General features: G+C 29.1%; 1 protein-coding gene across 1 annotated transcript; it reads left to right on the plus strand.

Moving 5' to 3' along the window:
* Positions 1-421: 421 nt before the first annotated feature.
* Positions 422-9,034, plus strand: LOC129947667 (galactose mutarotase). Its single transcript, XM_056058303.1, has 7 exons — positions 422-735; positions 4,811-4,904; positions 4,992-5,374; positions 5,520-5,752; positions 5,966-6,065; positions 8,686-8,778; positions 8,860-9,034. The coding sequence occupies exons 1-7, from the start codon at positions 628-630 to the stop codon at positions 8,938-8,940; spliced, it is 1,092 nt and encodes a 363-aa protein (XP_055914278.1). The 5' UTR covers positions 422-627; the 3' UTR covers positions 8,941-9,034.
* Positions 9,035-13,771: the final 4,737 nt, after the last annotated feature.

The raw sequence follows: 13,771 nt of genomic DNA on the forward strand, positions 1-13,771 counted from the left end.
TCCATTTGACTTCTGAGCTTCTGACATTTTAAGTTTCCAATATCAAGATTTTATTGCTTCGTATTTGTATTGTAATAGTTTAAAAAAGGATAAAATAAATAAAGTCTTTAAAAAGATAATAAATTAGTATTTAGTACATTTGTATATATTAGTTAACTTCACGCTGTTTACATTTTCCCATAAGCTTAAAAAAACTGCAATTAATTGTTAAACTCTACTGTCTTGACTATAACGTCTGGTTCTGATAAGAAGATTTAAACAAAAAGCAAACAAACAAAAATTCTAGGTACATTGAAGCTTGAGGGGAAGAATGTAAGAATAATAATACTCGTAATTTGTTGCTTTTTTTTATTATTATTATATTTTCTTATTATTCTACACATATTATGTTTGCAATGAGGTTCAACAACATGTTGCAGCAATTAGTTCGTTTGTTCTCTTCGAGTAAACCGGTGCTGTTGGTGGTTCTCTAAATAAACTGATACTGAGCTTAGTACGTACGAACAAAAATTCCATAAATACGTAAAGAATTAACTCAAGTTAAATCAGATTGTTGTACGGTTGCTGTGGGGACTGTTTCATTATAAGTTTTATTTAAAACAAAAATATAAATTAAATTTTCACATAATGTTGACAATAATTGAAGATAGCTTTGGACAATCCGAAGATCCATTGACCAAGAAAATGGTTCCAGTTCGACGTTTTACACTTTCAAATAGTCAAATGATTGTTCAGGTGAGTTGAAGGTGTTAGAATTTTAGTTAAAAAAATTAAAAACCTAACAAACATATAAGCTATGACATCATTTAATGGAGTGTTTTTATAGGGTTTGAAATTTTGAGAGTAGAAACTTTTTCTTTGAAATATGCCCAATTGAATACTTAGCCAATAAAGAATGGTCTTAAAATAAAACACAACATTTGCATTTCATCTAAAAGGTCAATGTAAAATCTCTCAAATAAATGTAAAATAAGTTAATTTTAATAATAGACTTAAATATTTTCCTATTTAAGAAATTTATTGATCATTCAGAAATCGGTTTTATTGAATTTAATATTTCTTCCGTTTGTTATTGTTTGGCCATTTTTCTTAATTTATAAAACCCACTTTTTGTATGAGTTCTGCAAAAAACGTATTTACAATTTTGGGCATAACAATTTTTTTAAATTTTTCACTGCATTCATTTTAAAAATATATACATTTGTTCCATCCCAAACACCTTTCTCTAAAATTAGTATCAAGAGAAGTGAAAGTTTCTTATACATCAAAATAATTTAAAAAAAAAATATTTTACGTACATTTATAAAAATTAATGTAGCCTTCAAAATAATTGTTTGTTACATAAATATTCTATTTAAAAGTACATTTTATTCAATAAACAACATTATAACTGTTTTTCATGGACGTAAAGATTTTTTTAATATTTTGTGTGATTTCAAAAAATCTTGTTAATCAATACAAATTAAAAATCTTGTAAAAACCGAAAATTCATCACAAGGTGCAATGGTTGTTAAGTTTGGTTTTTAAGTTGAAGTAGACTAATATTTCTATTATATAATAGTTGGTCAACAAAAAATTTAATTTTGTTATGTTCTACATTTGTTTGTTTAACAAAAGCTCAAAACAATTATAGTTTTTTAGGAATTGAAAAAAGGGGAGAAATTCAACTCGAATAATTTGCGTTTGTTTAAATTTGTTTGTTTAATAAAAACTTCAAAAAATATATTGAAATCAAACTTATTTTATCATTTACAAAGTATTGTTGTTAATTTTTAGCCATTGTTTTAAAAAAAAAAACATCCCAGTGATAACTTTTTTACAAAACAAGACTGGGATGCGATCTACACTGATAACTTCCCATCCCGTCCGTTGATTTTAACAGTATTTTGTGTTGTTTGTTGAGAAAGTAGTCAGTTAATTTTTCAAAAAACTAAAAATTGTCATCAATAATTTGCATATGATGAAAAAGTTTTATTTGAAAACATATTTTTGCTAACAAGATTTGCATTCTAATTTTGTAGATATTAATTTTTATGAAAAAACTGCCGGATTTTATAAAAAATTTACTGAGCAATATTTTGTTTAAGACTAAATTAGTTTGAAGCAAATATCCTGAATTTCTGAAGATACATATATTTGAGTAGAAATTTAATTTTTACCAAGTTTAAGTAGGTTGTGTTTTTTTAGGTTTCTATTGTTTGATTAGAAAATTGTAAATTTGATTTTTCTTAAAACTTTTATCGCTGGTGTAAGTGGTTCGTGAAATATAAGTTTACTTTTTGTTTAAGTGGCTATGGTAAAAGAATCACCAACTCAATTTTTTTGACAGTTCTTTCTGCAATATTTTCTGTATAACAACATATATTTTAAGTCAATATCTCTACTTGTTTTTGAAATATGGAAGACGAAAGCTTACCGCACAGACACACATATCTCTAAAACTCTTTGATTTAGATTCAAGAGACCTTAAAACGTCGAGAAATGTCAGAATTTTCAATTTGACACATTTTTATTAAATTCATACCTTATTAGAAAATTCCAAAAAAGAGATCATTTATGAGATAAGTAACCAACATTAAGTAATACAAATTTTTGTCTGCATGCAGCAACTTAAGGATTGAAGTGCAAAATTATGTTCGATTGAAACTTCAAAGTGTTCATTAATTTTAAGCAATTCCCATACATTTCTTTCTAAAAATTACCTTTACCGACCTTTCATTATTCTAAAACGCTAAACATATTAAAACAAAAATCATAAAATTACAAACAAGTTCAACATATTCAACTATTAAAAAATAACATACTTAGCTCAGTTCTTCAAAAAACTTTACTTGGATCACTTCTGTTCTTTACAAGCCAAATAATTAACAAATAACAACTAAATAAATATATTTATGTTACACTTCATTATACCTACAAACAAAGTAAAAATTTGTAAAACAAATTTACATTGGCACTCAACTTTTCTTACATTTCTTCAACTTTAAACACCTGTTTGCTAATAAATTATCTTTAAATAATTGGGACTAATTTATCTTTTTAGCAAAAGAGGAGGAAAAATGTTGTTGTTTTTTCTGCGATTTAAAAATTCATCACTGTTTATAATATTTTTAGTAATTAGTACCAAAAATATCTTCTTACTTATCGCAACTTCCTTTTTATCGATTAAAACTACGATATTTTCCATTCCTCTAATAATTTGTATAATTTCAAGATTACTATTTGCTTTAATTGGCACATATTTTCCAGTATATCACTAAATCTTTGCCTAGCAAATTTCATTCCCTTTTCAAGAAAGCTGTTTACTTCTTTGATTTTAGAATTATATTAAATTGAATACAAAAATCTTTATATAATCATAATAAATTTAAAATTTCGAGATAAAAAATCACACATTTCGTTTCTTCGATCAAAACGATTCGTGGAAATCATTTTAATTCTTAGGAGAACAATTTCACAGCAACAGGAACTAATAGTTCAAATTTAAGAAACCCCTATGGCGTAAAAATGTTGCTTTTTGTATAAATCACTTTCCAAGCAAACCCCGATAATTCGTTATTTCTACGAAAAAATGTTTCTTCAAAAATCATTACATCATTATGTTATTTTACAATCTTTTCAACCAAATGTATATTTTTTTTTTTAATAATAAAACATTTTCAGTTTAGCCAAAAATCCTAGAGAAACAAATAAGAAAATATTTACCATTTAACATGAAAAACAGACAATACGTAATGAACTTCGAAAGAAAATGAAATAGAATTTTAATATTTTCATTCTTTAGTAGAAAAGGAAACTGCTCCTAATACATAGTATTTTAAAATCAATACTCAGAATTAATTACATTGGTTACACAGTTTAGTTTATATACCTGTTAAATGTTTTAATTTATTTTTCATTGATACAACTTATCTTAACTTTTGAAGCAGTATACTGTACTAAGTAAAGTTTGTTTAAGTTCTTTTTAAAGAGTCCAACAAGATTTCACCAAAAATAGGAAAGGTTTATAAGAACTGCTTTGTTAGTTGTAAAAATATTTCTATAGGATTCAAATTTAAATCTTGTTTAAATTCTAAACACCCTTTCCAAATTTCACGTTACTATAGTTACTGTGGTATAAATATCCATAGACAATTATCGAAAATATACCCATACACATCGCATAACGTTATTGCATTAATTCAAATACGATAGTTCCAAAAATTTACAATAAATACACTTTGATTCTATGTTTTCTCAGAACTTTCGATTTTCGACTAAAATTGTAGAAATAATTGTTTCTAAAAGATCAATACAGCTTAGAAAGAAACAATTCAATTAATCCAGAACCAAGAAGAAAAGGGACAGTATGATGCCTTCCTGAGAATCAATTTGATTTCCACGTACGTATTTTAAGGTAGTGTTTCTTTCGTATAGAAATCCTCAGGAGATGTTTCGAGAGGCATCTTGTTATTTAACGCAAGCAATTAATTAGGATTGAACATATCATGATTGTTTTGAGTTTTCAGAATTGTTCACTTACATGACTAATTGTCAAAATCACAGTTTCATTTTTCACACTAAACAGAATAATTGCTGATAAAAAGCCTTCCTCAGTACTAACACAAGTTTTTGAATGAAGACATTCAAAACTCTTACAATATCTCAAGTATAATTGAATTGCATTCGACCAAGTGCAACGACTATAGCCAAAGATCTAGTAAAACATTTTCTCAACATGCATATAGCCAATCAAAATTCAATAACCATTTCGTATATTGCCTAAAGCAAATTTCGATACTAATCTCTCATACTTAATTCCAAAATATAGGTCATAACCCTGGGAGCCACAGTGACCAGTATTAAAGTTCCCAACACCAAAGGTGTCATTGACGATGTTGTCCTTGGATTCGATGAAGTTGCAGGTTAGTTTCAATTTCATTTTCAATCACAGATCCAATGTCAAAAATTCACTGAAACGAACCATCATCGTCATCATTTTGAAAACCCAGGCTACCTTAATCCCAAAACGAATCCTTATTTTGGTGCGACTGTTGGCAGAGTAGCTAACCGCATTGGAAATGGGACCTTCAACTTGGATGGCAAGCAAATAACAGTTAGCAAGAATCTCATTGGCAAACATACCCTGCATGGTGGATTCATTGGCTTTAACAGTGTCCATTGGTCCGTAGTGGAGGTGGTTCCAGAAAAATGTTCTTTGATTTTGCAGCATGTATCGGCCGATGGACAAGAGGGATTTCCGGGCGAAGTAATGGCTACCGTACACTATCAACTAACAGCGGATAACTGCTTGCATATGCGTTTTAACGCAACTACAACGAAATCCACTCCCGTTAACATGACCAACCATTCCTATTTCAACTTGGCCGGCCACGTAAGTAAATCCAGGTGACGTTAAATGCAAAATGAATTTGTTTTCACAAAGGAACTTTCTCTGCATCTTTCTCCTTTTTCCGCGTCCCTACCTCGATTTCTATGTCAATGTCTATATCCCTTAAAACTACGCACATCATCATCAGGGAGCAGGTAAAGGTGCTATTTTAGAGCATAGGATTCACATCAAAGCGGATAAGATAACCGCCACCGATGACGATGCCATTCCCACCGGTGAACTGCAGGACGTTCAGGGAACTGCTTTTGATTTCAGAGAATTGACCGAGCTTGGACCACGTATTGCCGAACAATCGGGCAACGGATTCGATGACAACTTTTGTGTCAACCTGGATAACAATGGGATCACTGTGATTGCAAAGTAAGTGTATACTGGCGTCATCAGTATACCAATGCAGCAGCGCAGCAGCAGCGTAACGTTGCGTTGCGTTGTGGTGGTTAAGTTTGGAGATATCCTTGAAAGGACTTGTGCTGTGCTGGTTTTTGAGCTAAAAAGCGGGTTCTTTGGACGTTTTCTTTTGTACTAAATTTTGTTGGTTACGTTTCTCTTACATGTGACATGTGTTGTTTACAGGGCAATTCATCCAAAATCGGGTCGTTGGATGGAAGTGGCAACTGATCAACCTGGCATACAGTTCTACACGGGTAATTTTTTGCCAAATACAATGAAAATGGTAAGTGATATAATTGAGAATAATTGGTCATTATTTAACTTTGTGTGAAATTCTATTGAATGGTGTTTCTGTGTATGACATTTCAATCTATGACATTTTATTCCGTGGAAATTAAAAGTGAGGTTTTCTTAGAGGAATTTACACTTCAGTAGTCCATTTAACTTGATTAAACATTTTGTCCTGTTATAAGGGTATGTACCAACTGTTTACGCACTGGGGTTTGGAAAATTTGTGTTCAAAATTAATCGTGAATTATCTGAAATCATCAAGAAAAGTCTGCACTCATTGGACAGATTACTTAAACGAGAAGTTAATCTTAAGGAACTTTTAATTAAAAATTTCATTTTTAATAGCCCTCTATTTGTTAGCTGTCACTTTTAAAGCTGTCATTTTTTGACATATGACGAGGAAAACATATGCCTACACTAAAAAATAGCAATACGTGCCTCAATAATGCATTAAAATTGTTAAAACTCACTACAACAATAGTGAAAATGTAGCTGTTATCAGTTCCCAAAACTAAAGCACTATGTGCAGTCCTGAAGCACCTATGATATGTTCAAAATGTGAAAAAAACTTAAAATGCGAGTTCAAGGAATTTAAGCAAAAAAACACATCTAAGAGCTGTAGTCCCTAGTATTAACTAAAACTCCACAAACGACATTACACTGTATTTGTGTAAGGACTTTATAGCCACAAGTCCTTAAATTTCTGTAAAGTCAGCCCAGTCAGTTCAACCAGCGTTGTATCTTTTAAGTCCTTAAACTTCATAAAAATGATCCGGATTTTCATTGAAAAATCATCTTCAGTAATTTTCACCTCAAAAAAACCGTTGTTTCACCTTTTTGGAACTAAAAGACACCAAAATATCTGCGGTAAAAAAAGTGAGGAATACAAAATAAATGTTGGTGTGCCTTAGGGCTGAATTCGTTTTCGATCGAATCATTTATCATGTTTATTCATAATCTCCTGTTAGAAACTTCTCATCCATTTACAAGCTTTACAATCCACTTTTACACAGATGAATATACAGAAAATCCACAATCCACTTTTACACAGATAAATACAGAAAAAAATGAAGTTGTTGGTGGAGATGTGTAATCTGAACGACTGAAATTAAGTCTCTCATTTCGCCTTACCAATCAGGTGGGATTTTTCGCGATAGGTAGTCTTGTCCTGGTTTAAAAAAACCTTATGTCAACTTCGGCTATCCGTATTTACTCAGATATGCAGAACGCTATTAAATCTCTTGACCCTGTCTCTACAAAATCTAGAACAATCCATAATGTTGTAGATCATTTCTAATGGAGATGACACAAAAGATTGATATTCACCTTTGCTGGGTGCTGGGCCAGAAATTGTTTAAAAAAAAAAAACATTCTACCAGTTTGGCTAATGTCAGCATACCAACCGCTACTTGTTAACTATAGCTAATGCAAGACGCCACATCACCACCTGTCAGGTCACAAAAAAAAAACATATGGCGTACACTAGATTCAAAGAGCTCAAGGTATTTGCTATCCCTTAGCAGATCGCAGGTGTCATAACCGAGCACTGCCTTATAGGAAAGCACTCCGTCGATTTCGTACATTTTCTGTTCTCACCATTATTTTATTGTATTGTGCACTTGCAAAATAGTCAGTTGCACTATTCCTCTCAAGCAATTCAGTAATACTCACACCTTTCGGAATGTTCATCAGTATACCCTCGAGCCCAACTTTGGTCGTACTTTCAATTACAGAGATTCGTTCTTTCGCCGAACTACACGAATGTCGAATGCTTTACCGCACTCTGCTTTTCCCAGTCATTGCAATATTCAGGATTTCATAAAAAATGTTTCCGAACCTCCTTTCAAACCCTCTCCCCCTTTTCTAATGGTCAAGCTGCGTCTTGGCATCATGAGGGTTTCAAAAATCCCCTGAAGTTTATTTTACACAAAATCATGTTTTTTTAAATTTTGTGTTGATCTTTAGTCTTAAAGTTTTTCAGATTTTTAATAGTCTTGGAAAAATAAATTTTTATAATACCAAACATCATAAAACCAAAATGTATGAAATTGGTTCAACTTGAACGCCCTAGACGTTATAACAACCCATTTAAACTTAATAACTCAACCGATTAACGAGCCTTTATTAGCAATTTAATTTTAAAATTGTTCTTTTGTTCACATTAAACATCAACATTTTCTCGGAGCTTTGTACGTAGAAAACATATTTTCTAGTCTTCCTATGGCCCCTATTAAAAATTAATAACACAAAACTCACATATGTAGGTAGATAGTTGTAGCCTTACTTATGTATGTATATAAAACAAAAAAAAATGTCAAGGATAAACCTAAACGATTGAAATGTCTTCCCCAAGTCCCAATTACATCCTACATATTCATATATCTATCTTTCACCTTCATTCTGGTTTATTTTGTGTTATTTTTTGTTACAACCATTTTGCTGCTTGCAGCCATAAAAATTACCCTCTGAATAAAGTTTTCTCTAGGGGCAATTTAAAATCTAATCTCATATACCTACTTGAATTAGAACGAAAAAAATCAAGTGTTTTCCATGTTAAAAATGCTGTCTTTATAGAAAAAAATGTATTTTTATTATCTTTTATTTAAAAAAAGGAACGTCCTATCGATGGAAAAGAGCAAGCAAACTATAGTAGACAAGGTGCATTTTGTTTTGAAACTCAAGGATATCCCGATGCAGTTAACCATGTGAGTTACCTTTATACAAGAAGCTATTTTTGTGGAGCTTTTACATTGTGAGATAAATTATATTTTTTCTTTTATTTTCAGGCAAACTTTCCGAATGTTATTTTGAATCCTGGCGAGAAATATGAACATAATGTAATTTACAAATTTGGAGTGAATGCATAGGGGAAGAAATGATATAATAATTTTATTTTGTGTTTTAACATACATAACTTATATTAAGAGTTTTATATAATAAAATTGATAGCGTAAATTGTAACGATTCTTTAAAATTGTTCTGAATGAAAGGTGACATTTTTTTAAATACGATTTTTTTTATTAAAAAACGAACTGCCGGGTATTTTCTTAGATTCACGATTCTGAATAGCTTTGAGGTCATTTTGTGACTTGAAGTAAGTATTAAAAGTGATGAGCAAAATAATTGACACATTAGAGTTAAAAAATGTTCATTAATATCGGCATGAAAGTTATTTTTTAAATAATGGTTTTAAGTAGCTAGAATAAAAAAAGATACTGAGAAAATATTTCTCTCTACAAAATATAACGTTCTCGAAATCTATTATTTTTTAATTTTGCAAACAAAATTATATCCTGCCAAGTAAAAGTGCAAAGTTTTTCATAAAATTTACAAAGTGAAAAGGCGTTTCGGTATTCAATTTTTACACTCTATTTAAAAATAAGAGTTTTCCATCATTCCAAAACACTATATTTTGAAAAGTTGCAAAGTAAATCTAGGTTTGTATTTATTAAGACCAAATAGTCAGTTGTATGTAAGTAACTTAAATAATAAATAAAACATAAATTAGTCGATCAGATAATAATACTTAAAAGAGGCTAGGATGCGACCCACACTGATAACAATTCCGTCTGTCGATTTGTCTTGCTTAAAAGGTTTGTAGGGTTAAGTGTTTTGTTAAAAAACTTGTCAGTTGAATTATTCTTAAACATTTTAAAATTACCAACAATATTTTGCATATGATGAATTTTAGATGATGATTTTAGAATCTATTTTTGTAAACGAGATTTTTAGTCGAAAACCAAGTGTATGAATGACATTAATTTGAAGTCAGTATCTTCTATTGTTTACAAGATACCGAGAACCAAACATAAATTTTTAACAATTTTGCTTACTGTTTTTTTGTAGATTTTTATGAAAAAAACGGACGGTTGAATTTTTATTAAAAAAAATACGGAATATATAAAACAATATTTTCTGAAAATAAGTTCGAAGCCAAAATCTCAAAACAAATGTTCCTTGGAAACTAAATTGTAGTTTATTTTCAATTCCAGACAACAGAAAATCGATGGCATTTTTCGTTAATCAACAACTCTCCTTTGTCGAAAAATCATTTCCGATATTGAAGTTAATTCTTAGTTTACCTGGTCTTTCGTCACTATTATTAACTTCTTATTTTTCAAAATATAGGTTTTTGCTATAAACTGCCAAATTCAATTGAACGATGACTATGATGTCGATGAATTAAAAAAAAACTCTACAAAAACTGTCAATTTGAAAATTTTGACATTTCTCGACGTTCCAAGGTCCCTAGAGTCGAAATAAAATATTTTTAGAAAGATGTCTGTGCGTGCGTGTGCACGTACGTTCGCGACGTCCGTACTTTCGCGACGTTTTTTTTCGTCCTCCATAGCTCAAGAACCAGAAGAGATATCGACTTCAAATATTTTTGGTATACAGATAATAAGGCAGAAAGATGCAGAAGTGCTTTCAAGAAAATTGAATGGGTGGTTTTTTTACCATAGCAGTTTAAAAAAAAAAGGTGAACATTTTGGTTAACCCTAAATATCTTACTAACAAAAAACACTAGAGACTTGAATTAAATTTTTTTAAATATATTGTAACGTGATATCTAAGATGTATATTTCTTGGAAAAATCCATGTAACGGTTTTTTTTATAAATCAAAAAAACTGAAAAAAAAAATTTGTCACCTCCAAAATTTTACGACTAAAATATGATTTCATCTCCAAAATTATTTTGTGCAACGAAGAATAATGTTTTTGACTTCTGATAAAATTTTGAGAAAAATCGAATTGACAGTTTATTTTATAAAAAATAAAAATCTAAAAAAACATTACTCGAAGTTGGTAAATATTGAAGATCGATTCAAATATTTTTTCAAAAACTTGAAATTTAGGCTTCAAACTTATTTAATCTTATAAGAAATATTGTTTTCCGCATTTTGAAAAATGTTGACAGTTGTTTTTACAAAAAATAAAAACCTACCTTTAATTTACTTTTACCTTTCATAAAATAGTGTTGTCAACATTCAGTAAAATTTTGAAAAAAATCGAAAAACCTAAAAAAAAATTGACAAAAGTTGGTAAAAAATGATTTTCGACTCAAATATCTTTTTTAAAGTTTGAGATAATAGCTTCAAACTAATTTTTTTTATAAGAAATATTATTTTCAACATTAAGATAAATTTTGAAAAAAATCGAATTGACAGTTTTATTACAAAAATAAAAATCTGAAAGAATAATACTAAAACTTGGTAAAAGTTGATTTTCGACTCAAAAATATCTTTTCAAAAATTAAAAATATTGGCTTCAAAATTATTTTATTTCATAGAAAATATTGTTTTCAATATTCAGTAATTATTATATAAAAATCCAACAGTCCGTTTTTTATAAAAAATAAAATCTACAAAAAATAGTACGCAAATTTTTTAAAAATTGATACGAGTATTTCTAGACCAACTTTTAAGCAAGACAAATCGACAGAGGGGATGGGAAGTTATCAGTGTGGGTCGCATCCAAGCCTCTTTTTAAAATTGAGATGAACAAACCCGTTTACCCCAAAAAGTCAAAATTAAAAACAAAATAGTCTAAAAACTATTATTTTCTTCTTTATTTTTAAAACGGTTCATTAATATAATTATTACTTTCCAAAAACTATTCAAAACAATCTTTTAATCGCATATTACAGAAAAGTTTTTCAAAATTCTAAATATAATTTGCGAAGTTCATAGTTTGGTGAAACATAAGGAACAAGTACCTTGAAAAGACTTTGAATATTGTATATATGCGTCTACGTTTGGTAAAAGTGGTTATTGAAATAAGGCATTAACACTTTTTAGACAAATCCAGTACATTTTTGTTCGTTTTCAAAACATTCTTCTTTTAATTTGATTTTTATTTCGAAATATGTTCGTCTTATAAACATTAAATTGCCAAAAAAATCACCTACAAGTGATTGTTCAAGTTGTCGGGGAAAAGAACTTTTAAATTTCATTTAAGTAATTAATGTCTCGATAAAAATTCATTACATGTTTTTGTTGTTAATAAATAATAATACAAAATAAATACATACATATATGTTGTTTCAATTTTGTAATATTACGTAAAATGTAATTGACGTAAATGATATTTAAATACATTTATAGTAGTAGTAGTAGTTGAAAGAGTAGTTGAAACTCTTCAATTCAATTTTAAAGTAATTGAAATAGTGTTGAAATTTTATTTTTGTGTAAACATTCCCAACTCTGATGAATACCGACAAAATCTTAAACAAAGTTCCTAAGAGCCCGTCACATGTAAATACTTATTTTATTTTAACATGGAAAAATATAGAAAAATGTCATGTAAGAAATAATAAATCCCATTAAAATATATTTAAATTTATTCATTTTAAATAACACCTTAAACATATTTGTAAACATTCTGTATGATTTTAGAAACTTATATCCACTGTTAAATTTAAACATGTAGAATATGCCATCTTTTGTTAAATAGCGTAACATTTGTTATTTGAACAAAGTTTTACTGCAATACTGTTCTTAAAGCTATCATTCACAAAGCTTTCTTTATTAAACATTTTCTCCCCTTTGAATAAATTGTTATTCTATTCTATTGTTAGTGGAACTTTTAAAGCTTTTACATTTTTACTTATTCAAGACAAGTCAATAAATGTGAGCTTTCCAAGCTTCCTAGCAAATAATATTAACTTTTAAAAAGTTTCAACATAAATAACCTAAAGGGAAATTTTTAAAATAATAATATTTTAATGGTAAGTAATCTTGGGACATTTTTAACCATAAAATGAATTGTATATAGAAAAATATTTGTTTGAGAAAATAGAATATTTTTAAATATGGAATAGGAATATTATATAAACAGTTAAGCAAAACAACAAATTGAATACATAAAACCTTAGCAAAGAACGTTTATTGACAAAAATTAAGATTGGGACATAATAAATCATTGATTAGCAAAAATAACATTTACAACTATTAACCATTCCTGTGTTCGAGTACAATTGTCAGGGATGGAGAGGATCTAAAACTTTAAACCGAATTTGAACGACTAATTTCAGAAGGCACTTTTCCCTTAAGAACGACAGAAATCTACAGGGCCTGCAACAGTCTTTAAAACAATTAATTCGGTTCAGGATCGTTAAGAAATAGCAAGACCCTCAAAACTTCTTTAAGAACTTCAAAAATCTCTATATTCTTTAATACGTTAAGATATTAAGGAAAATTGAAAACTTTAGTTCAGTAATTATCAAGCTTTAAGGAAAACTCCATAATTTTTCCAGATCTAAACACATTTGGATTCATGTTACTTGATTTTGGATACATTGTTGAGAAAAGTAAATTTAAAATGTAACGCTCCGCCACTGGTACCATATATCTCCATAGTATGGAGTTTTGTTTATAAAATTTAGTTTTACTCGGCTAAAGTGCGTAATATTTGCAAAATATTAAAAAAAAAAAAACAAGTCTAACTAACTTTAGTTTATCCACCACGTTTTGTATGATAACATCATGAAGAGTATATAATATCTATCTATTCTCTTTAACACAATTGACCTTAATGAGGGTCAAGGGATATGCGTGCAAGTTAGCATTGTACTAAACATGAAACAAAAATACCTAGAACAGAAAGATACCTTATATTATTTGTCCTTATGGTCATATTGCAATACGTCATCATTTATAAAGTGACCTACTTGAATAATGTCACTATTAGTCAATATGA

This window comes from Eupeodes corollae, chromosome 2, assembly GCF_945859685.1.
Source record: "Eupeodes corollae chromosome 2, idEupCoro1.1, whole genome shotgun sequence".
Lineage (NCBI taxonomy): Eukaryota > Metazoa > Arthropoda > Insecta > Diptera > Syrphidae > Eupeodes > Eupeodes corollae.